This window comes from Schistocerca serialis, chromosome 3 (genome assembly GCF_023864345.2).
Source record: "Schistocerca serialis cubense isolate TAMUIC-IGC-003099 chromosome 3, iqSchSeri2.2, whole genome shotgun sequence".
Lineage (NCBI taxonomy): Eukaryota > Metazoa > Arthropoda > Insecta > Orthoptera > Acrididae > Schistocerca > Schistocerca serialis.
This window is the reverse complement of record NC_064640.1, coordinates 109,301,503-109,325,060: the sequence shown is the minus strand read 5'-3', so window position 1 is coordinate 109,325,060 and position 23,558 is coordinate 109,301,503. Positions and strand designations below refer to the sequence as shown.

The window sequence follows — 23,558 nt, the reverse complement described above, 5'->3', positions numbered from 1 at the left end:
AAGCCTGGGTAAACCCTCCAATCACACCTAAGCCAACCAGCTACCAAGAGGGACAAATTCCAAAAATCAGGAATATATAAACTTGAATGTCAAAGTTGTGATGCAGTGTATATATAGGCATGACACGCAGGAATTTTAAAACACGATACAAAGAACCTATCAGGTGTTGGAAGTACGAAAGAAACCATTCCACATCTGCAGAACACCTAAAACACCATAAACACCATCCTACAAACAAGGAACACGAAACGAAAATAATGAGAATAAGCAACCATGACAAACATCTTATACAAAGGCAAGAAAACTTCCACATTCAGAAAGCCATCCTTGAAAACAAATATGTGATAAACGAACACACACACATCAGCACATGCTCCTTGCTACCGTTAATGAAAGAAATGGTAAGATAATAATAATAAAAAAAACTCTTTCCCCTTCTCCTTCTGGACACACCCACCCACCCACACACACACACAGAGATGCACAAATGTATACACGAACATATCACAGGTACTTCAGTAATTACACTCGAAAGTTTGGCAATAACATTCGATCGTTGGCAAAAACGTCGGACAGTCTGCAACAGAAACCAAAACATTGCATCGAAACAAGTGTACAGATCATGTTACTGTGAACTGTGGGAAGAAATCCGCAAATTGTCATTTTTAAGAAGAAGAAAAACACCAAAAATGCAACAGAAGTGTAAGATAAAGGGAATCGTCCACGCAACCTGTAAGTGCAGTTCAAAACATTACTACTTAATAGGGAATACCAACCACCAGAACTGTTTATAACCTATAGGTACAGTGACCAAAATGTAAATTAAATAGCGAACATATGTAACATATTCCAGGCCACAGATGATGCCTTGCAGAAAATAAAGGCGAAACGCGTATAGCACTAAAATTGTGTTTTATTCAGTTGCTGTCAGACGGTCTGTGAGTAAAAATTATCAATATAGCGCAATAAAAACAAAGTTTATTAAACCTTTACTTAATTTTCGTGAGAAATACAACTGATGTTAACTAGCTAGGTTACGAAAGTACATACTCCGGCACACCACTTTGCTGTTCAAAGCTCAAGTTGACAAAGGTAGATAGAAAACTGACTAGTCCAAATGCACTGTTGCTACGAGTTATTCCACGAAACTAGCTGTAGGAAAATTCACAAGTCCAAACATCATTCTGCCCAGAATTCAGTAAGCTACCTGTCGCCGCGCGGGATTAGCCGAGCGGTCTGAGGCGCTGCAGTCATGGACTGTGTGGCTTGTCCCGGCGGAGGTTCGAGTCCTCCCTCGGGCATGGGTGTGTGTGTTTGTCCTTAGGATAATTTAGGTTAAGTAGTGTGTAAGCTTAAGGACTGATGACCTTAGCAGTTAAGTCCCATAAGATTTCACACACATTTGAACATTTTTTTTAAGCTACCTGTCGAAACTTTGCTAAGTTTCAGATATCCTGCAGAAAGTTTTAAAGTTAAAGAGACTGTTCCCTCAACACTTGCCACTTACACTGCGACCAAAATGCCGTTCATCAAACCAAACATCCACCCTCGGTAAACTCTCAAAGCAAACTCTCCACACCTAACATTCCCACTGTACTGGAGCAGACGCAATCTGTCACAGAGAAATTTTAAAATTTGCGTTTAACATACTGCTGCTACACATATTACACATAAATTATGTGGTGGAGTTCTTGGATTTCTCATTTACATCTTAAACAGTGTTAACTTACCTATATTTTCTAGTACTTATTATATCAAAATGAAGAAATTTGCATGTTAACAAATGACTATGACCGTTTACAGTCTTATGTTACCACATACTGCCACTAATACTTTTTAGTTTCGTTTTGAGCAACCAAGATCTCATAACTAATTTAATTACTCTTCTTTCTTTGTTGCTGTTTCCTTGTTTCTCCCGTACTCTCTCATTTTCTCCTCATGTTGTCTTTTGGTTTCTTCTTCCCACGTTGTTCAGGATTTCCTATATCTTCTTCTTTGAAAACCATCTAAGTTAAGTATCTTGTTCTTAAAAAAGTGTATCTTCAATTCCTTGATGATGCTTCTTTCTAGTTCTTATCTTAATGATGTAGTACATGCTAGTATTGATTTCTTGTTCCAGAAATACTAGACTATTTGTTTTGTCGGCCTGTTCTCATTCATTCGGTAGAGGTGTCCGAAATAAGATAATCTTCACTTAGTCATTAGGCCTGATATTTTCTCTACATTTTTGTAGATCTCATCATTACTACTCTATTTCCAATCAGCTGTAGTTTGTATCATATCCACTATTTTTTTAACAATCTGTCTTTCAGATATTTACAGTCTGTTCAACTTATAGTTCATCATGAGGCACTCACATCCCTATAAACACTCTGGTTGTACCACTGCGGTATGGTATTTTAGTTTTGTTTCTTCTAGCTATGCATTTCTTGTTCTAAGTATTCATTGTCAAACCTATGCTCTTCCATTTTGTGAACCCTTACGTCTGCCGCAAATTTTTGTAGTTCATTCTGTTGTATAGTTTCTCCAAGACCTTTAAATTTGCTTGCTCTATTTTACCTATTTGTGTTTCTATTAATTTTGGAGCATTTTTTATATTTGTCGTGAATTTGTTTTTTCAGCTGTAAATTTGATACCTGTTCCATTTTCTATCTTGCCAGATGATTTATTTGAATAACTGCAATTGTCAGATATTTTGAAAGCAGTGGAAAATCATCTGGAAAAGCAAGCAGCTTTTCATTCCAGTTGCTTTCCTCCCCAGAATTATTGGTTTTAGCTCCAAATTTCAGATCCTTACAGTTTTTTCTGCAATGTAGTTGAACAGTAAAGAGTGATAAACTCTCCTTGTCTAACACCAGATTTTCATTTCAAATGGCTTACCACCTGCTTTGGTGTTTTTGAGTGCTTTGATGACTCCATGAATGTCTAGCTCTTTTGGTGGGAAATATTTCTCCAGATTGTGAGCCTGTAAAAAATTATTGCTATTATTTCACAATTTCCTGTATTAATTTGATCCTATCTTGTTATTTTCATCTTCAAAACAAGTACTTGCTGGTTGGTACCCTTCAAGTATATGTTTAAAAGTCGGACAGAAGTTTCTGTTATTAGTTTTGGCAAATGTTCTTGTAGTTTCATAAGCTGAAATTATACATAGGCTTTTTATTTTTCTCGATTGTTTTTTATCTTTGTTTCCTTCGTTGTGTGAATTGTTCCTAGTGTTCTTCTCCATTTAAGAGCTCTTTATTCTGATGTTTCTTCACATTCCGCTTTCCACCACGTTTTCGTTTTATTCTTGGCCAATACTAAACTTTTCTGTGCTGCTTCAGTAATTTGTATCTTGAATTCAAGACAGTCACCTTTTCATGTTGTCTCCTTTTTTTCTCTAACTTTTTCTGTATTTTGTGTTGTAATATTGCCTGTAGTGGAGCTACATCTTATTACTTTCTTGACTGTCTTTTTTTATTTTAGGTGGGAGAAATCGTATTTTAATCTTAGACGTATGACGATATGAATCAGATTATCACTAAATTTAGTGATTTGAATTGTTTTGCGTTCAAAAATGTTTTTGTTCTCGCAATTAACATGTCGACTTGCAATTTAAAACGTATTACATTAACAAAAATTCTGAAACTGTATTTCAGTAGTGCTGTTCTAGCAATGTCTATGGACACTTCATTCTTTAAAATCTCTTCAGGCGTTTATAAGTTAATTTCTTACATCAATAGGTATTCTCAAATCTTACGACTTCAATATCTTAAGTGCTATTCTATCTGTCGAATGGGCGTTTAGACGCACTTTTTCATCTCATTTTTATCTTTCATTTGGAATCATTTTGTATTTTGTAACTTTCTTGCTTTAGATTGTACATATTGTTTCCCTGCCGGAACGCTCACACCACGGGCAACGAGCAACGGCCACGCGCTGGGGTAAAACCCATTTGCAGTAACTCTCCAGGCTACCTGCTACCTTTCTGTTAGCCGGATTACTTCGGGGATTGTCTTTCCGCCAATTGCAGTCTGCTATCTAGCAGACAGCTCCACTCGCTACCTCCTCGCGAGTTACGCTTGCCTGTACCAGGACTCGCGTCACCTGCCGAACGTGCCAAATGTCTTACTGCCAGAATTGGGCTCTACCAAAACTAGGACTCCGTGGTTTTTGTACAGTACACACGTGACATAATAAGTGGTGGGATTAACGGTTGTATTGGTGACATTGAGAGGGAAAGAAACATAACTGAATGTGTGAGAGATAAATTGGGAGCCGACGACTTCTCTTTGTTGTTTGTTTGGCACATAATTCGAACCGCACATCGTTGAGTATTTTATATCCTTAACAGACGTAAATTGTATTTTATAAGTAACAAAACTTAGTTGACCGCGTAACTTCAGTGCTGTTATGTAACCAGAGCAAGTATTTTGGATGCATGTACAGTTCACATGCACAAATATATAAAAATCTATACAATTATTGTCGTTTTTTTTACTGAACGGAAGGTTCATCATCATGATCCAAGGCAAGAGTTTCCGGTTATTATTGATAAGTGTGAAACTTGTTTATCTATAACAGAAAAATGTTTTATACAATCTCGACAAAGTATTGATGCGATGTTTGTTTTGCTCTTTTTAATTTTACTTTTTTTCAGGAAACTGTCTTTTTTAGCGCTATGTGATAAATCCGTATTGTTTTTTATTTTTAATACAACATCTCTCTGTCTCTCGTTACACATCAACAATTTTCAAATGAAACCTGAATTAAACTTCTTCAGTTTAAATTTTGCTACAAATACAGTTTATTATTGATTAACAGACTGGATGATAACCACGCAGAACAAAAATGTTCAGTAAATTACGCGGCCCTTTACATACCCCCACCCAGTTTTTGGAAGGTTTACCGATTCTGGTTTCAAGGGAATCTAGTAAGATCGCGTACATGAACAAAGTGATCGAGATGAGGTAGCGATCAATAGGTGTGCAACAGACTTAACCTACAGATACCGTATTTTACGGACGATAAGGTGCGTCTTATAGTCCGTAGTGTCTTATAGGACGTAGCGTCGTAATTTCTAAGTATTTTTTTTAATGACATTTTTACTGTTTTTTATCAGAAGGTAGCAGAGACAGTCTAAAAAAAATTATTAATTTATGAAACCGAACTGACCTTTAAAATCATCATCTGAACTTTCTTCTTCTTCTTCTTCTTTCTTCTTCTTCTTCTTCTTCCTCCTCCTCCTCTTCATCGTCATCGCTGTCCTCTCCATATGTAAGATGATATTAGCTGCCATTGAGAGCGTTAATTATACCGTACTTCCTGAAAGGTTTAACAATAATGTCTTTTCCCACTCTAGACCACGACTGTTTTATCCACTGACACACTTGCTTGATTGTGGGTCGTTTTAAAGCTCTCTTCGGCATGAATTCATGTTAGGATTCATCTGTCATCCATTTGTTGCAATCCTCCGTCATATACACTATAAATCGTTTATTTATCGATACATCAAGAGGTTGCAGTTGTGAAGTAAATCCTCCCTAAATAACAGCAGGCTCTGCAATTCCCTGTCACAGTTTCTCTTTCACAGAATTTTTCAAATGACTACTAAACTGATCGAGCACAAGGAGAGAATTATTTTGCAATACAGCATATTTCCTTATCGCCCACATTCTATTAATCCATATTTTCATACCAGCCTCGTCCATCTAACCCTTATGATGTACGTGAACATCACATGCCGGTATGTCAGAACGTTCTGGCATTGTTTTGGGCTTGAAAATGATTATTGGTTTGAGTTTAGTACCGTAAGCACAGCATGAAAGGACAACACTGTAGTGAATTTTTTCACGTCCACTTTTTTTATAGTTACAGTTTTAGCACCTCTCAAGGCAACAGTTCTGTTACTTGGCACATCGAATGTCAGAGGGGTTTCGTCCATGTTCTCTATTTGGCTTATTTCCATACTGGTTTTCTTTCGATGTTGAGTAATAAATCGACGGAAAGATAATATTTTCACTTCATACTATTGTGACATTTTCTGAGATATTTTGGTTTTGGTTCGCACGCTAACTCCATGACACTTCATAAATCTGTAGCACCAACCAACTCTACCGTTAAAGTCTGTTAAGTTCCACTGTAGCGCTAGCTTACGAGCGTGTATTTAAATCATTTTTGTATTAATTCCAATGATATTTTGACGGTGTCCTTGAATTTATTTCAATACATCTTCTAGTTTTGGCCACTTTGCATTCATTCCTCTGTTTGCACATTTAATCTTCCTTATTTTTTTCAGTTCTTCTTTACTAGGCCACCAATCGCGGATGGGTTTTTCTGTTGGCGGAAGACCAGAATGCCATTCAAAATGTTCAAATGTGTGTGAAATCTTATGAGACTTAACTGCTAAGGTCATCAGTCCCTAAGCTTACACACTACTTAACCTAAATCATCCTAAGGACAAACACACATACCCATGCCCGAGGGAAAACTCTAACCTCCGCTGGGACCAGCCGCACAGTCCATGACTGCAGCAGAATGCCATTCAGTTGCTCTGTTTCCATATTCTTCCAGATATGGTATTACTTTCAATTTATAGCCCGCATCGTATAATGCTGTGTAACTGTTTTGTTTATATAAAATGTTTTCGATGTTTAAAAGTGTACAGAAGTTGTGTGTGATGTTTAGTGTGTGTGAGACTCCGGACAAATCGACCACAAGGAAACTTAAAGTCAACGAGATGAAGAAGAATCCCAAACATCGACAGTATCACATAGGAATGACATAACAAACACAAAAAACGCATTTGAATCATTTCCCGAAACGTGTCATGCGAAAAATAAAATAAAGAAAATCGTGACTGGTAGCAGATGAGTTATTTATAAACAAACCTATTGTTTTCACAGTCGCAGGCTATCAGAACAATTTATAATGGATCAAATCAGATAAATACTTTTTATTTTTTCCATTACTAAATTAGCTACTAACAAAAATATTGTACTGTTACCGATAACATAGATCAGTTTCATTCAAGGCTACTGGTACTGTAGACGACAATGAGGTATCGTAGGCTAGACAGTGTTCTGGGTTTTGTAATGACGGGGCAGGAGGGAGACAGTGTTAGCAAGCTTGAGAATCCCCACAACTCATGTTCACCGCCTCGGTGCACTGATGTTGAATCCATTGTTGCCAGATAGAGATAGGCATCTAATATATGGCCAGTTTTAAGACTGGTGGGAATATTTAATCAAACACTGGATAATTTTAGATTATCTTCGAGTATGAGACGCACGTAAATTTTGGAGACAATTTTTCAAAGACAAAAGTGCGTTTTATAGTCCGTAGAATACGATAACGCGGTTAGATCTTAACTAACCAATGCCACTGGGAAAACTACCGTAGTCTACCCTTACTTATGATAGTGTAGAGCTCTAGTTTTGAAGCTCTGCTTACTTCGCATGTGAATACTCAACCCATAGATATTTGTAATCTGACAAGGGGAGGCAACGACGTTTGGAACGCGGATTTACTTCAAACTTCATACACTCGTAGTACTCCATTAGGACAACAAAATGTGTAAGCAGTAGCGCGTACCTCTCAAGCGTTATTGAGAAAATCGAAAGAAAATTTCGGTCGTCAAATATATACCTTTGCGTGGCCGTTTTTACCAGGAAGCGGTGGCAGCCGAGTGGCATGCCGGCACGGTAGCTCAGCGTGTTCGGTCAGAGGGTTAGCAGCTCTCTGTAAAAAAAACTGAGTTAATGGATAAACGATAAACTAAAACGGGTGTCTTGCGACGTCCGCCCCGAGCAGATGCAACGAACTAAAACGAACAAAATGAGATTAAAAAAAAGTGGGTAGCGTTCAGGCCCCGTAATCGCTGGATCGAGTCCCGTTCGTTGGTTTTTTTATTCCTAACACAGTCATTTTCTTTACTATTTATATTTCTATTAATATAATGAGAAAAATACGTGTAATCGGATGAACTTTTATTAAATTTACAAATTAATTGACAGTCTACAAATTTTTATCATCAGAAATAATATAATATTCATAACTATCGACTAGTAAACTACCAAACGTATAAAGTGATACTGAAAATATATGCTTGTCCGTGTCTTTAAAATTGTTCGTGTTTAATCGAAAAAGAACGAGAAATTGCTTCTCGTGAAGACGCTATTAAAATACACTCGATGCTGCATAATCAATTATCAGCGCCGTTATTTGAGGAAATGCTACGTTATGCATGGTTTGCTTCCAGATTATCGGCTGAAAGAGAGGTTTTTGAAAATGTTAACGAGGTTTGTTTTTCCACGGAAAACCTCAAAAGACCTTGCGTATGCGGAAACAGCATTTATTCAATGAAGCTGGTGCCGTTTAACTGTGTTTTTATAAAAAATACCATCCTACCATTGTACTCGTAATGCCGAAAGGGACGATAAATTGTACATATTTCGAAAGCCGTCTGTGCCGGTTAAAACTTGGAGGTAACAAGTCGTTTCGGGCTCCTTCCAGGTATAAGGGATTTCTCAAATCACGGACAAGCATACATTTTCAGTATTACTTTATGCGTTTGGTCGTTTACTGTCGATAGTTATGAATATTATATTTTCTGTGATAATAAAAATTTGTAGACTGCCAAATAACATTGTAAATTTAATAAAAGTTCATCCGATTACACGTATTTTTCCCATTATATCAACTGTAATATAAATAGGAAAGAAAATGAGTGTGTTAAAAATAAAAAAAAACTATCGAACGGGACTCGATCCAGCGACTACGGGGCTTGAACGCTACCCACTCGGCTGCTGCCGCTTCCTGGTAAAAACGGCCACGCACAGGCATATATTTGATAACCGTAATTATCTTGCGATTTTCTCAATAACGCTTGAGAAGTACGAGCTACTGCTTGCACATTTTGTCGTCCTAATGGAGTACTACGAGTAGACGAAGTTTGAAGTAAATCCGCGTTCCAGACGTCGTGGCCTCCCCTTGTGAGTGCAGCCCCCCCCCCCCCCTCAGTCCACAGCTCGTGGTCGTGCGGTAGCGTTCTCGCTTCCCGCACCCGGGTTCGATTCCCGGCGGGGTCAGGGATTTTCTCTGCCTCGTGATGACTGGGTGTTGTGTGATGTCCTTAGGTTAGTTAGGTTTAAGTAGTTCTAAGGTCTAAGGGACTGATGACCATAGATGTTAAGTCCCATAGTGCTCAGAGCCATTTTGCAGCACCCCTCCTTGTGTATACGGCCTGTCAGTGTGTACAGCTGTAGGAGTGTGTTGGCTTTGCAGACGCATCGGCTGCAAGTGGACAATGGCGGTGTGCATCCTGTGCTACCTGCCGTACATGGGCGCCCAGCTGTACCCCCGCACCTACACGCTGGTTCCCACCGCTCTGCTGATGGGCCTGGCGGCCGCGCCGCTGTGGAGCGCCAAGTGCACCTACCTGTGCGTCATCGCAGACGTCTACAGCCGCGCCAGCGGCGCCAACCTCAAGACTGCTCGCGACCGCATTATCGGCTCCTTTTTCATGATATTTCTCTTCTCCATGGTATGGGGAAATCTCATTTCGTCTCTGGGTAATTATAAATACCATTACAAGCACAACCTAGAGCTCTTAAACAATTGGCGAGGCTGTAAACTTAAAATGCAACTATTCACTTGTAGAGCTGTTAATTAAAACAATAGCATTGATACCTATTTCAAACCGAAGTCTTCAAGACCAGACAGTTATTCAAGCTTATTTCTCTCTCTTAAGTTATGCTAGTAGTGACTTCAGAAAATACACTACTGGCCATTAAAATTGCTACACCACGAAGACGACGTGCTACAGACGCGAAATATAGCCGACAGCAAGAAGACTGCGACTGGATTCGTGATTTTCTGTCAGGAAGGTCGCAGTTCGTAGTAATAGACGGCAAATCATCGAGTAAAACTGAAGTGATATCAGGTGTTCCCAGGGAAGCGTCCTGGGACCTCTGCTGTTCCTGATCTATAAAAATGAACTGGGTGACAATCTGAGCAGCTCTCTTAGGTTGTTCGCAGATGATGCTGTAATTTACCGTCTAGTAAGGTCATCCGAAGACCAGTATCAGTTGCAAAGCGATTTAGAAAAGATTGCTGTATGGTGCGGCAGGTGGCAGTTAACGCTAAATAACGAAAAGTGTGAAGTGATCCACATGAGTTCCAAAAGAAATCCGTTGGAATTCGATTACTCGATAAATAGTACAATTCTCAAGGCTGTCAATTCAACTAAGTACCTGGGTGTTAAAATTACGAACAACTTCAGTTGGAAAGACCACATAGATAATATTGTGGCGAAGGCGAGCCAAAGGTTGAGTTTCATTGGCAGGACACTTAGAAGATGCAACAAGTCTACTAAAGAGACAGCTTACACTACACTCGTTCGTCCTCCGTTAGAATATTGCTGCGCGGTGTGGGATCCTTACCAGGTGGGATTGACGGAGGACATCGAAAAAGTGCAAAAAAGTGCAGCTCGTTTTGTATTATCACGTATTAGGTGAGAGAGTGCGGCAGATATGATACGCGAGTTGGGATGGAAGTCATTAAAACAAAGACGTCTTTCGTCGCGGCGAGATCTATTTACGAAATTTCAGTCACCAACTTTCTCTTCCGAATGCGAAAATATTTTGTTGAGCCCAGCCTACATAGGTAGGAATGATCATCAAAATAAAATAAGAGAAATCAGAGCTCGAACAGAAAGGTTTCCGTGTTCGTTTTTCCCGCGCCCTGTTCGGGAGTGGAATGGTAGAGACATAGTATGATTGTGGTTCGATGAACCCTCTGCCAAGCACTTAAATGTGAATTTCAGAGTAATCATGTAAATGTAGATGTACAAGATGCTGTGATATGCAAATGATTAGTTTTACAGAGCATTCACACAATGTTGGCGCCGGCGTCGACATCTACAACGTGCTGACACCAGGAAAGTTTCCAACGATTTCTCATACACAAACAGCAGTTGACCGGCGTTGCCTGGTGAAACGTTGTTGTGATGCCTCGTGTAAGGAGGAGAAATGCGTACCATCACGTTTCCGACTTTGATATAGGTCGGATTGTATTCTATCGCGATTGCGGTTTATCGTATCTACATCTCCATCTACATTGCTGCTCGCGTTGGTCGAGATCCAATGACTGTTAGCAGAATATGGAATCGGTGGGTTCAGGAGGGTAATACGGAACGCCGTGCTGGATCCCAATGGCCTCGTATCACTAGCAGTCGAGATGACAGGCATCTTATCCGTATGGCTGTAACGGATCGTGCAGCCATGTCTCGATCCATGAGTCAACAGATGGGGACGTTTGCAAGACAACAACCATCTGTACGAACAGTTCGACTACGTTTGCAGCAGCATGGACTATCAGCTCTGAGACCATGGCTGCGGTTACCCATGAAGCTGCATCACAGACAGGAGCGGCTGCGATGGTGTACTCAACCACGAACCTGGGTGCACGAATGGCAAAACGTCATTTTTTCGGATGAATCCAGGTTCTGTTTACAGCATCATGATGATCGCATCCGTGTTTGGCGATATCGCGGTGAACGCACATTGGAACCGTATATTCGTCATCGCCATACTGGCGTATCAACCGGCGTGATGGTCTTGGGTGCCATTGGTTACACGTCTCGGTCACCTCTTGTTCGCACTGACGGCACTTTGAACAGTGGTGCGTACATTTCAGATGCGTTACGACCCGTGGCTCTACCCTTCATTCGATCCCTGCGAATCCCTACATTTGAGCAGGAGAATGCACGACCGCATGTTGTAGGTCCTGTACGGGCCTTTCTGGATACAGAAAAGTTCGACTGGTGACCTGGCCAGCACATTCTGCAGGTCTCTCACCAATTGAGAACGTCTGGTCAATGGTGGCCGATCAACTGGCTCGTCACGATACGCCAGTCACTACTCTTGTTGAACTGTGGAATCGCGTTGAAACTGCATGGGCAGCTGTACCTGTACACGCCATCCAAGCTCTGTTTGACTCAATGCCCAGGCCTATCAAGGCCCTTATTACGGCCAGAGGTGGTTATTCTGGGTACTGATTTTCAGGATCTAAGCACCCAAATTGCGTGAAAATGTAATCACATGCCAGTTCTAGTATAATATATTTGTCCAATGAATAACCGTTGATCATCTGCCTTTCTTCGTGGTGTAGCAATTTTAATGGCCAGTAGTGTACTCACGGCGTTAATATGAATGAAAGAAAGAGGTGGAAGACAGTCAGAGTGGCCGAAACTAAACTAACAGCAGAATGTGGCCAGTATCCAGTGTAATATGCCCGCTCCATATTGACTAAATCTTTCCCCCCTCTGTATTAACATACATAAGATGTAACTGTTCCCATTCCTACTGGAAATACAGAACATGGGAGGGGCCTATGTGTGTTCTATCGCATCAAGGTAGAATGCAGAGATTCTGTAATGATTCACCAACCTGATGTCTTCTAAAAGTGCCTATGTCCCATCGCAGATACTGCACTCAGTTCGCGAATCCGTTGTTCGTAAAGTGAGGCTGCAAGACGCTTGGGTTATAATTAAGGCCCTCAACATTACGAAATAATCTGTCAAGTGCCAGTTTTGAGAAGCCAGATACATTTTATTTATTCACGCGAATCATGTTGCAGACAAAGCATCGGACCGCAGACAACCTGTTTCACAAAAGGGCACGCGTACCGAGTCACACGTATTACAGTTCATTCTAGCAACACTTATAATTCCGGTAGGTTCAGCATATTGGAGAAATTACATTCACAAACTAAGTTACAAAAAAATGGGTCTGAGCACCATGGCACTTAACTTCTGAGGTCATCAGTCCCCTAGAACTTAGAACTACTGAAACCTAACTAAGGACATCACACACATCCATGTCCGAGGCAGGATTCGAACTTGCGACTGTAGCGCCTAGAACCGCTCGGCCACTTCGGGCGGCAAACTAAGTTACACATTTACTCTTATTTTCTCTGCCTTGTACGCAGAATCGCGATTGTTTAGTGCTATTGTATACCGATCGCAACTCTTACTTTTATAGTGAGGCTTGTAACGCGAACTGAACCGTGTGAGCCATAGTACCCGACTCGATTATCTGTAACATACTCCTGCATCAGATGAAATCAGTCAACACGAATCACTTCACTTCGGGACTCACTTTTGGCAGGAGCCGAAGATGTAAGAAGTACTTCGTATGATTACCGTTATTCTAATGTTAATGAAAATTATTAAAAAAATGATATTTGAAATGTTGGTTTTCCTTCAGTATCCTTCACAGTTGCAATAGTAATCATTTCTTTGTCGTGACTAGTTTCTGACAATCACGTTCATTTGCGAACCATGGCGTACAAAAGATTTTATGGTGTTAACAAAGGCAAAATTACAATGTACTCCCATACAATGTACCATCATACAAGTTGAACTTTACACAAAGCAATACAAAAAATTTTACATCTGTTAAATACATGTTTTCACGTATCTTAGACGTACAGTTCCCACCAATGTACATGTAAGTGACCAGATATGCATTATTCCTTATCATTAACCGTTACACAGATACAATATGATAAACCTCGTATGAGCATAGAATGTGAATCCTGCCCAATCGAACGCAGCAAACTGAAGTGCTTTGTTACCCAAGTCGCCTCGTAACCTCGGTAGAGGCTACTAACAGTGATTTTCGATGGCCTCACACGTAATTGAAAGCAACACATGCACTTTTAATCAATGGTATCAAACAACTCTTAACGGCATAAACTTTTGTTACAGTTAATTGAATGGTACCTTACTATTGAGATGGTTCTTAGCTTGACAGACAGATTTGGGTGGGCCCACATGTCACTACGGTTGTTTAGACTACACTAAAAAGTTTCGCTGCGAAGCCCTTACACCTGCTCCGTACAGTCCAGATCTCTGCCAATGCGATTTCCTTATTTTGCAACCCTGAAGAAAGACATTCGTGTTCGTCGATTTGCTTCATACGAAAAGGTGCTCACCTGCGTACGATCATGTTTCCTTAGGCAACCACAAACATCTTTCTATGAAGGCACTGACTGTCTTGTCTTAAAGTGGGACAAATGTACTATCAGTTGTTGCTAGTCCTTTTGAAATAATACAAATATGTGTAAAATCTTATGGGACTTAACTGCTAAGGTCATCAGTCTATGACTGCAGCGCCTTAGACCGCTCGGCTAATCCCACGCGGCGTGAAATAATAAACAGTTTACTTTGTTCCGTCTGCTCGTTTTCATTTGACTGTCTTATACTTCCTCCCACACACTAGCTCGCAAAATGAGCATGACGGGAGGAAACAGAGAATCTATAACTCATTCTAAGGGTTTCTGATAATCATACTTCCCTCGAATCATTCGTGAATGGCACAGAAAATGGGGAAGAGATAGCAGAAACCTCCACCACACACCTCAAGGTGGCTGCTGTAGCGTAGACGTAGTTGTAGAAGTTAGTGTTTTCGCTAGAGTGCCACTCGACCTGTCCTACAGTGACGACCACGCAGTTTTTCAATAGCCGGCCGCGGTGGTCTCGCGGTTAAGGCGCTCAGTCCGGAACCGCGCGACTGCTACGGTCGCAGGTTCGAACCCTGCCTCGGGCATCGATGTGTGTGTTGTCCTTAGGTTAGTTAGGTTTAAGTAGTTCTAAGTTCTAGGGGACTGATGACCACAGATGTTAAGTCCCATAGTGCTCAGAGTCAGCCAGTTTTTCAATACCACCGCGATGAACGTATTCTTGAAGGCTACATTGATGAACATCATAGCTGAAAAATCGCCAAATGGTTTGGAATACTGCTGCTTTCAACATGCGATATGTTAATAGCAATCTGAATAGCATCAGGTACGTCAGAGGATTTCGAAGAGACCTTACTCCAGATACCCCATAACAGTACGACAGTACCTCCCAATATGTGGCGTGGAACGTGCAAGCCTTTCTCGAATATAGTAGGATACCATTGCGTGACATGTTGCCCACCAAATATGATGGCCAACAGTTTGTTGGTCACGTTCCTCTAGCAAACACCACTGATGCTCTGTGGACCTGGATACAAGTCGAGTTGAGGGAGGTTCGTGGACAGGCTGTATGACCAGCTTCGACACATTTTTAGGCATACGTAGAAATACATCTTGTAAATGTGAGTACAGTAATATAATCAATACATTACGGGAAAATATTTGTGTACGTATTTTGAAGGCTCTGTCTTGAGCAAAATACTATTTAGTTTTCTTTGGTACAAATGGTTCTGAGCACTATGGGACTTGACCGCTAAGGTCATCAGTCCCCTAGGACTTAGAACTAAAAAACCTAACTAATCTAAGGACATCACACACATCCATGCCCGAGGCAGGATTCGAACCTGCGACCGTAGCGGTCGCGCGGTTCCGGACTGTAGCGCCTAGAACCGCTCGGCCACTCCGGCCGGCAATTTTCTTTTTCACACATACATGTTTCAGCGGTATTACACCATAATCAGTAGCTTTCTTGAAAGAATCTTCCCTATGCAACGGAGAGTGCACCGTATATGAAACTTTCTGGCAAATTAAAACTGTGTGCCATGCTTACGATCAAATTTTTGACCTTCACCTTTTGCGACCAAGTGCTCTACAAACTGAGCTACCCAATCACTACTCACGACACACAGCTTTATTTCCGTCAGTACCTAATCTCCTAACTTTCCGATTTCACAAAGCTCCCCTGTGAAGCTTACAGGACTAACAGTCCTGGAAGGAAACGTATTGCCGAGATATGGGTTAGCCAGAGCCTAGGGAATGATTCCAGAATGAATTATCACTCTGCAAGTTTCGCAGGAGAACAGCTGTGAAGTTTGGAAGGTAGGAGATGAGGTACTGATGGATGTAAAGCTGTAATGAGGGGTCGTAGTCGTACTTGGGAAAGTTCAATTGGCAGAGCATTTACCTGCGATAGACAAGGGTGCCGAGTTAGAGTCTCGGTCCGGCACACAGTTTTATCTGACATCGTTTGTTTTCTACGTTTTCGAGACTTTTTGCGAAAAATACACCTCCATGCTAGTTGAGAAGACGTGCTTCAGGCAAAAACTTCGAAGTGTATGTATTGTGCAAGTAAACACGGACGCGAACTGCTTTCCTAAAGAAAAATTGTGAGTTACTGCTGAAAAATAGTTCACTTCTTTTTTACTGTTTATGAGAAATTGGGAATTCCTGCTGTGATATGTCAGACAGCAGCAAGCAGCAATCTGTGGTGGTACCTTATGCGGACAAAGAGAGTAGCTCCTTAACAGATGTTACCTGTTATGAAGCTCAACACAGGAAAATAACTGCATACTTGGTAATAAATGCTCTCTCTCTAATAATAATGTATAGTTAGTAAGGGTAAACAAGATAATGCTTTATGATATTGATACTCTTCAGTGGAAATCAGAATAATTAATGATAGCAAAACAAATGTTTTAAGAATATTTTACAAGAGATGACCTGGGATGAAATTTATAATGAACCAAACGCTGACTTAAAATTTAATGTATTCCATTACCATTATTTGAAAATAACTTTCGGCGTAAGCTAGTCCGAAAGGACAGTAACGAGCCGTGTAAACTTCCATAGATCTCTAGAGGAATAGAAGTATCAGCTGAAATGAAGAGGGAAACGTATCTGTTGGCAAGATCAAGTAGAGATCCTGCAGTAACAGCATACTGCAAAAACTACTCAAAATTACTAAGAAAAGTTATCAAAACAATGAAGGAAGCTGCAAATTGTCAGAAATCAGTAATTGCGACAACACACTTACGGCTACATGATATGTAGTGAAACGAGCGATAGGACAATAGGCCACAGAACGGGATAACACGTCTGTCGAATTAAATGAAAGTGCTATAAATAAGTCACAGGAAGCATATGTGTTTAATGATCATTTCTTAATCGTAGCAGATAATATAGAGTCAAACAGTTCAAATGAAAAGTAACATCTATTTGTTGAGATAGCAACTCTAATAAAATTTAGTCGTATGAATGTGTCATCAACTTCTCTCTGAAATTAACAAAACTGTATATTCTCTCAAAAAATTAGAGTTCACGTGTATTTGATGGTGTTTCCAACAGAGGACTAAAAATATGTTCTCATATAATATGCCCTATCTATTCTGAAATATGTAATGTATTACTGACACAGGACATTTTTCCAGAGAAGTTTAAACATGCCATTGTTAAGTCCCTCTATAAGAAAGGTTATAGGAGAGACATCAGTAACAACTGACCTGTTACACTACTGACATATTTCAAAATTTTTGAGAACGTGATGCATTCTAGAATAGTATCCCACCTGAGAACCAATAATATCCTCACTAGATCACAGTTTAGATTTCAGAAGAGTTGCTCTACTGAGAATGCCATTTACTCACCAAATTTTACAAGTAGTAAAGAACACAGTAGCACCGGTTGCTGTTTTCTTTGATCTGTCGGAGGCATTAGACTGTGTGAATGACGATACTCTCCTACTTAATCTGAGGTTTTATGGAACTGATTGTATGGCCAACCAATGGATAATGTCATATCTAACCAAAGGAATGAAGAAAGCTGTTCTTAGTAATTCAGCCAATGTGATCAGGGAAGACTCTTCCGTCATAAATAACGTACGTTTTTCTCCAAGGCTCCATCGTAGATCCGCCATTGTTCTTCACATATGTTAACGATCTTACGCCTAACACCCATCAATCAGAATTAGTCCCTGAAGTTTTTTTAAGATTTCATTGGCTGTGATCTAGCACACGTACGCTATTTAATTACAGGACGTATGTATACACGGTGTATCATAATTAATGGCGTAAGTGCATACAGTTGAATGTAGACGATACTAGAAGCAAAAAAGTCTCAGTAAACATAGGGTCGAAAATGCATACCTTAAGAGCTACGAGCAATTTTTCATCTTCGACACTGTGAAGCAAATCTCTTCTACTGAAAGCTCTTTGCTTTCCATATTTTGCGAAATGGTAATGTGGATCAAAACAAGGAAAAAAAGTTCAGTAATCATGTGCTCTAAAATGCATACCTTAAGAGCTATGAGCACGTGCTCCTCTTCGCTACTTGGAAACACAACTCATCTAATAAACAATTGCTCATTAATTTTAAGGAATCCATTTTAGAGCAATGTTTACTGGACTTTATTTTTGTTTTGGTCCATACTACTACTACTACTTCCAAAATATGGAAAGCAAAGAGCTTATAGTAGACGAGATTTGGTTCACAGTATCGAAGATGAAAAATTGCTCGTAGCTCTTAAGGTATGCATTTTCGACCCTATGTTTACTGAGACTTTTTTGCTTCTAGTATCGTGTACTTTCAACTGTATGCGTTTTAATTATGATACACCCTATATACAGCCACTTCGGCTGCACAAAAGAAGTGCAACCGAAGTGGCTGTATATACCTCCTGTAATTAGAATTTGTTCCTTTTTGCAGTTGACATTAGTATTGTGATATACTATTTGAAAATATTCAGTTCTGTACAGGTAAGCGTACTGCGCCAATCATAAGCATAACATATTTTGAGGAAATAATAAAAAACATAAATTTCAAGAATTATAGGTGTCCACGTTGGTGAGAATATAACATGGAAAAAACATATTCTGGGACTCCTAAACAAACTTAGTTCAGCTTGATGTGCAGTTCAAATCGTTGTAAATCCTGGTGAGAGAGACAAATCAGTGCGTAGAGATATTGTGCATATTTTCACTTACCGTCTTAAATAGTAATGTTCCCGGGTAACTCATCTTTAAGAACGACTTCATTTCGGAGAAACGTACTGTAAGAATAATACACTCCTGGAAATGGAAAAAAGAACACATTGACACCGGTGTGTCAGACCCACCATACTGGCTCCGGACACTGCGAGAGGGCTGTACAAGCAATGATCACACGCACAGCACAGCGGACACACCAGGAACCTCGGTGTTGGCCGTCGAATGGCGCTAGCTGCGCAGCATTTGTGCACCGCCGCCTTCAGTGTCAGCCAGTTTGCCGTGGCATACGGAGCTCCATCGCAGTCTTTAACACTGGTAGCATGCCGCGACAGCGTGGACGTGAACCGTATGTGCAGTTGACGGACTTTGAGCGAGGGCATATAGTGGGCATGCGGGAGGCCGGGTGGACGTACCGCCGAATTGCTCAATACGTGGGGCGTGAGGTCTCCACAGAACATCGATGTTGTCGCCAGTGGTCGGCGGAAGGTGCACGTGCCCGTCGACCTGGGACCGGACCGCAGCGACGCACGGATGCATGCCAAGACCGTAGGATCCTACGCAGTGCCGTAGGGGACCGCACCGCCACTTCCCAGCAAATTAGGGACACTGTTGCTCCTGGGGTATCGGCGAGGACCATTCGCAAGCGTCTCCATGAAGCTGGGCTACGGTCCCGCACACCGTTAGGCCGTCTTCCGCTCACGCCCCAACATCGTGCAGCCCGCCTCCAGTGGTGTCGCGACAGGCGTGAATGGAGGGACGAATGGAGACGTGTCGTCTTCAGCGATGAGAGTCGCTTCTGCCTTGGTGCCAATGATGGTCGTATGCGTGTTTGGCGCCGTGCAGGTGAGCGCCACAATCAGGACTGCATACGACCGAGGCACACAGGGCCAACACCCGGCATCATGGTGTGGGGAGCGATCTCCTACACTGGCCGTACACCACTGGTGATCGTCGAGGGGACACTGAATAGTGCACGGTACATCCAAACCGTCATCGAACCCATCGTTCTACCATTCCTAGACCGGCAAGGGACCTTGCTGTTCCAACAGGACAATGCACGTCCGCATGTATCCCGTGCCACCCAACGTGCTCTAGAAGGTGTAAGTCAACTACCCTGGCCAGCAAGATCTCCGGATCTGTCCCCCATTGAGCATGTTTGGGACTGGATGAAGCGTCGTCTCACGCGGTCTGCACGTCCAGCACGAACGCTGGTCCAACTGAGGCGCCAGGTGGAAATGGCATGGCAAGCCGTTCCACAGGACTACATCCAGCATCTCTACGATCGTCTCCATGGGAGAATAGCAGCCTGCATTGCTGCGAAAGGTGGATATACACTGTACTAGTGCCGACATTGTGCATGCTCTGTTGCCTGTGTCTACGTGCCTGTGGTTCTGTCAGTGTGATCATGTGATGTATCTGACCCCAGGAATGTGTCAATAAAGTTTCCCCTTCCTGGGACAATGAATTCACGGTGTTCTTATTTCAATTTCCAGGAGTGTATGTGGCGTTCACTCACCCACGATCACCTTATAGACATCTGTTTAGAGAGCTGGGCGTTTTGACTACTGCTTCACAATACATTTACGTCCTCATGAAGTTCTTTGTAAATAATCCAATGAAGTTGAAAAGGAACAACGATTTACGTAATTGCAATAACAGCAGAAAAAATGACATTCATTACTTTATATTAACCCTAGGACGCCTAAGCCTTTTTTTTCTAACTTGGATGCCTAAGGGGGGGGGGGGGGGGGGGTTCGACAAGCCCACAGGTATTAAATAAGTTTACTGACGAAAAATTACAACTTTCAGAATGGTTTATGTATTTTAACTAAGGCATCGGTTTATAAATGTTGTTTGTTGTTATAAATATTGGATTGAGTGAATAAAAAATTGACATATTACAATACAAAATACAGATGCGTTCATATACAATAGACTACTCTGAGTCCTCAACTTCAAGGCAAGAGACACACTTCACAATTTTTTCTATTTGTGCGTTACACACATGTTTATGACACTGTCCACAATACTGTTTTGGTTTACTTAGATGGTTGTACTTCTGCTTCTTTGTTTTAGCTTTTCTTACACAAATACGGCACCGACCTTTCCCTGCAGGAGGCTGACGTGCTTCTGTTGTCACTTCTTTGAGTTTCTTTTGTAGAATAGTCTCCATTGATTGAAAAATTTGGTTAGATAACCCTCTTGCATTGGCACTTCTTTCTTCTCCCTGCAATTTCACTAGTTCCATTCCAGCTTGCAGAAGATAAAGTTTCCATTTGATGTGTTTCTTTTTATTCCATCTTGGATGTTGCTGGATGAATATGGTAGTTGCATAGATAGCACAAATGCCGATGAGAGAGTAAAATACAGATAGAGGCCATCTATTTGTTCCCCTCTTGCAGGTGTACATACGCGCCATTTGATCAATGGTATCAAGTCCACCTTTAGTGGTTCAAATGGCTCTGAGCACTATGGGACTCAACTGCTGAGGTCATTAGTCCCCTAGAACTTAGAACTAGTTAAACCTAACTAACCTAAGGACATCACAAACATCCATGCCCGAGGCAGGATTCGAACCTGCGACCGTAGCGGTCTTGCGGTTCCAGACTGCAGCGCCTTTAACCGCACGGCCACTTCGGCCGGCTCCACCTTTAGTGGAATTATAATAAGAATTTATCTCCATTTTATTCTTCTCTCCTCCAACAGTGCCTTTATCTTGGTGCATTGTTGACAACATCAGTAAGTTTTTCTTGGTTTCGTTTTTGCTGTGTAGGACACCAAAGTTAGTGGAGGCCTACGTGTTGGGAACTGCACTAACTCACTGCAAGTTTACAAGATAAATAACAGCTGACTGACATCAACAATCACTTCCTCTGAAAGTAAACCGATTGTTGTGAATATCAAGAATACCAACTAACAAGAAACTAACTTGCATTGTTGTAGAGATGAGAAATACGAAATCCTACTAAGGAAAATTTTCTATAGCATGGAAGCCTAAGGGGGGAGGGGGGGGGGGGGGGGTGGTTGGACCTGAAGTGTTGGCAGAAGAGCCAACACCGTGTTGCTAGAGGAGGCCGAAATGCACGCTTTTAAGCTCACGCAGGCAGGCGCGAGGTTACGTCGTAGCAAATGACGTAGCTGAAGGCTATGCTAACTATCGTCTCGGCAAATGAGAGCGTATTTGTCAGTGTAGTATCGCTAGCAAAGTCGGCTATACAACTGGGGCGAGTGCTAGGACGGCTCTCTAGACCTGCCGTGTGGCGGCGCTCGGTCTGCAATCACTGACAGTGGCGACACGCGGGTCCGACGTATACTAACGGACCGCGGCCGATTTAAAGCCTACCACGTAGCAAGTGTGGTGTCTGGCGGTGACACCACAGGACCCATAACAAGTTTTTTTTATTTTTTCTTTCAAAGCAGGAATTTTCTGTAAAATATATTGACACTAACGTCTCGTAAAATAGCCAACAAACAATAACTCAAAGGGAATATGTAGTATGAAAGTTACTTGGGCACAAGCAGGGGACATAAAAAAATTGTGCGTTCAACGAACCCCTCCCCCCCCCCCCCCACCCCTTAGGCGTCCTAGGCTTAAGGGGTGCCAAATGCTGCATCAAAAATTTTTTGTTCACTTACCCAGCGATATAAAATGTCTGGCAGCGAAGTAAAATTAGAAAACAAACTGAAATACAGGGTGTCTCACTAAAGACGCCCGGGAGAGGCCCGCGAGTCGCGCGGCGCGGTTACCGGCCATCGCCACCGCATCCGCGGGCCACCGCCGCGCCCGACTCTCGGACACTAAACTGCCGGTAATCGGCTGCGCGCACACCTCCCCTCAGCTGCCATCTGATAAACTTAAGCTTACCTTTATTTACAGTAGGTGCTCAAAATGATGTCTCTCTGTGGTAAGAGCAGCCCGACATCTCTTCAATACATTAGGAATCATGTATTCAGTGAATTCACTGAAATATGTAACGTATTACTAACCCAGGGCAGTTTTTCAGAGAACTTTAACCATGCCATTGTTAAGTCCCTCTATAAGAAAGGTTATAGGAGAGAAATCAATAACAACTGACCTGTTACACTACTAACATATTTCAAAACTTTTGAGAAGGTGACGGATTCTAGAATAGTATCCCACCAGTGAATTCGAAAGTAAAATTCTATGCACCGACTTAACAGAAAATCCTAGGAAGTTCTGGTCTTACGTTAAATCAGCAAGTGGATCGAAACAGTATATCCAGACATTCTGGGATGATAATGGCATTGAAACAGATGATGACACGCGTAAAGTTGAAATACTAAACACGTTTTTCCAAAGCTGTTTCACAGAGGAACGCCACACTGCAGTTCCTTCTCTAAATCCTCACACGAACGAAAAAATCGCTGACATCGAAATAACTGTTCGAAAAATAGAGAAGCTACTGAAATCATTCCACAGAGGAAAGTACACTGGGCCTGACGGGATACCAATTCGATTCTACACAGAGTACCCGAAAGAACTTGCCCCCCCTTCTAACAGCCGTGTACCGCAAGTCTCTAGAGGAACGGAAGGTTCCAAATGATTGGAAAAGAGCACAGGTAGTTCCAGTTTTCACAAAGGGTCATCGAGCAGATGCGCAAAACTATAGGTCTATATCTCTGACATGGATCTGTTGTAGAATTTTAGAAAATGTTTTTTGCTCGCGTATCATGTCATATCTGGAAACCTAGAATCTACTCTGTAGGAATCAACATGGATTCCGGAAACAGCGATCGTGTGAGACCCAACTCGCTCTATTTGTTCATGAGACCCAGAAAATATTAGATACAGGCTTTCAGGTAGATCCCATTTTCCTTGACTTGCGGAAG

At 41.5% G+C, this 23,558-nt stretch overlaps 1 protein-coding gene across 3 annotated transcripts in view; it reads left to right on the top strand.

Moving 5' to 3' along the window:
• LOC126471539 (UNC93-like protein) overlaps positions 1 to 23,558 on the top strand; it is a 417,881-nt gene that overhangs the window by 291,907 nt on the left and 102,416 nt on the right. For all 3 annotated transcript variants that reach the window (XM_050099766.1, XM_050099764.1, XM_050099765.1), the window contains one exon: positions 9,268 to 9,554. In XM_050099766.1, coding sequence (XP_049955723.1) covers positions 9,290 to 9,554 — 265 coding nt within the window. In that variant the 5' untranslated portion in view covers positions 9,268 to 9,289. The remainder of the gene's footprint in view (positions 1 to 9,267; positions 9,555 to 23,558) is intronic.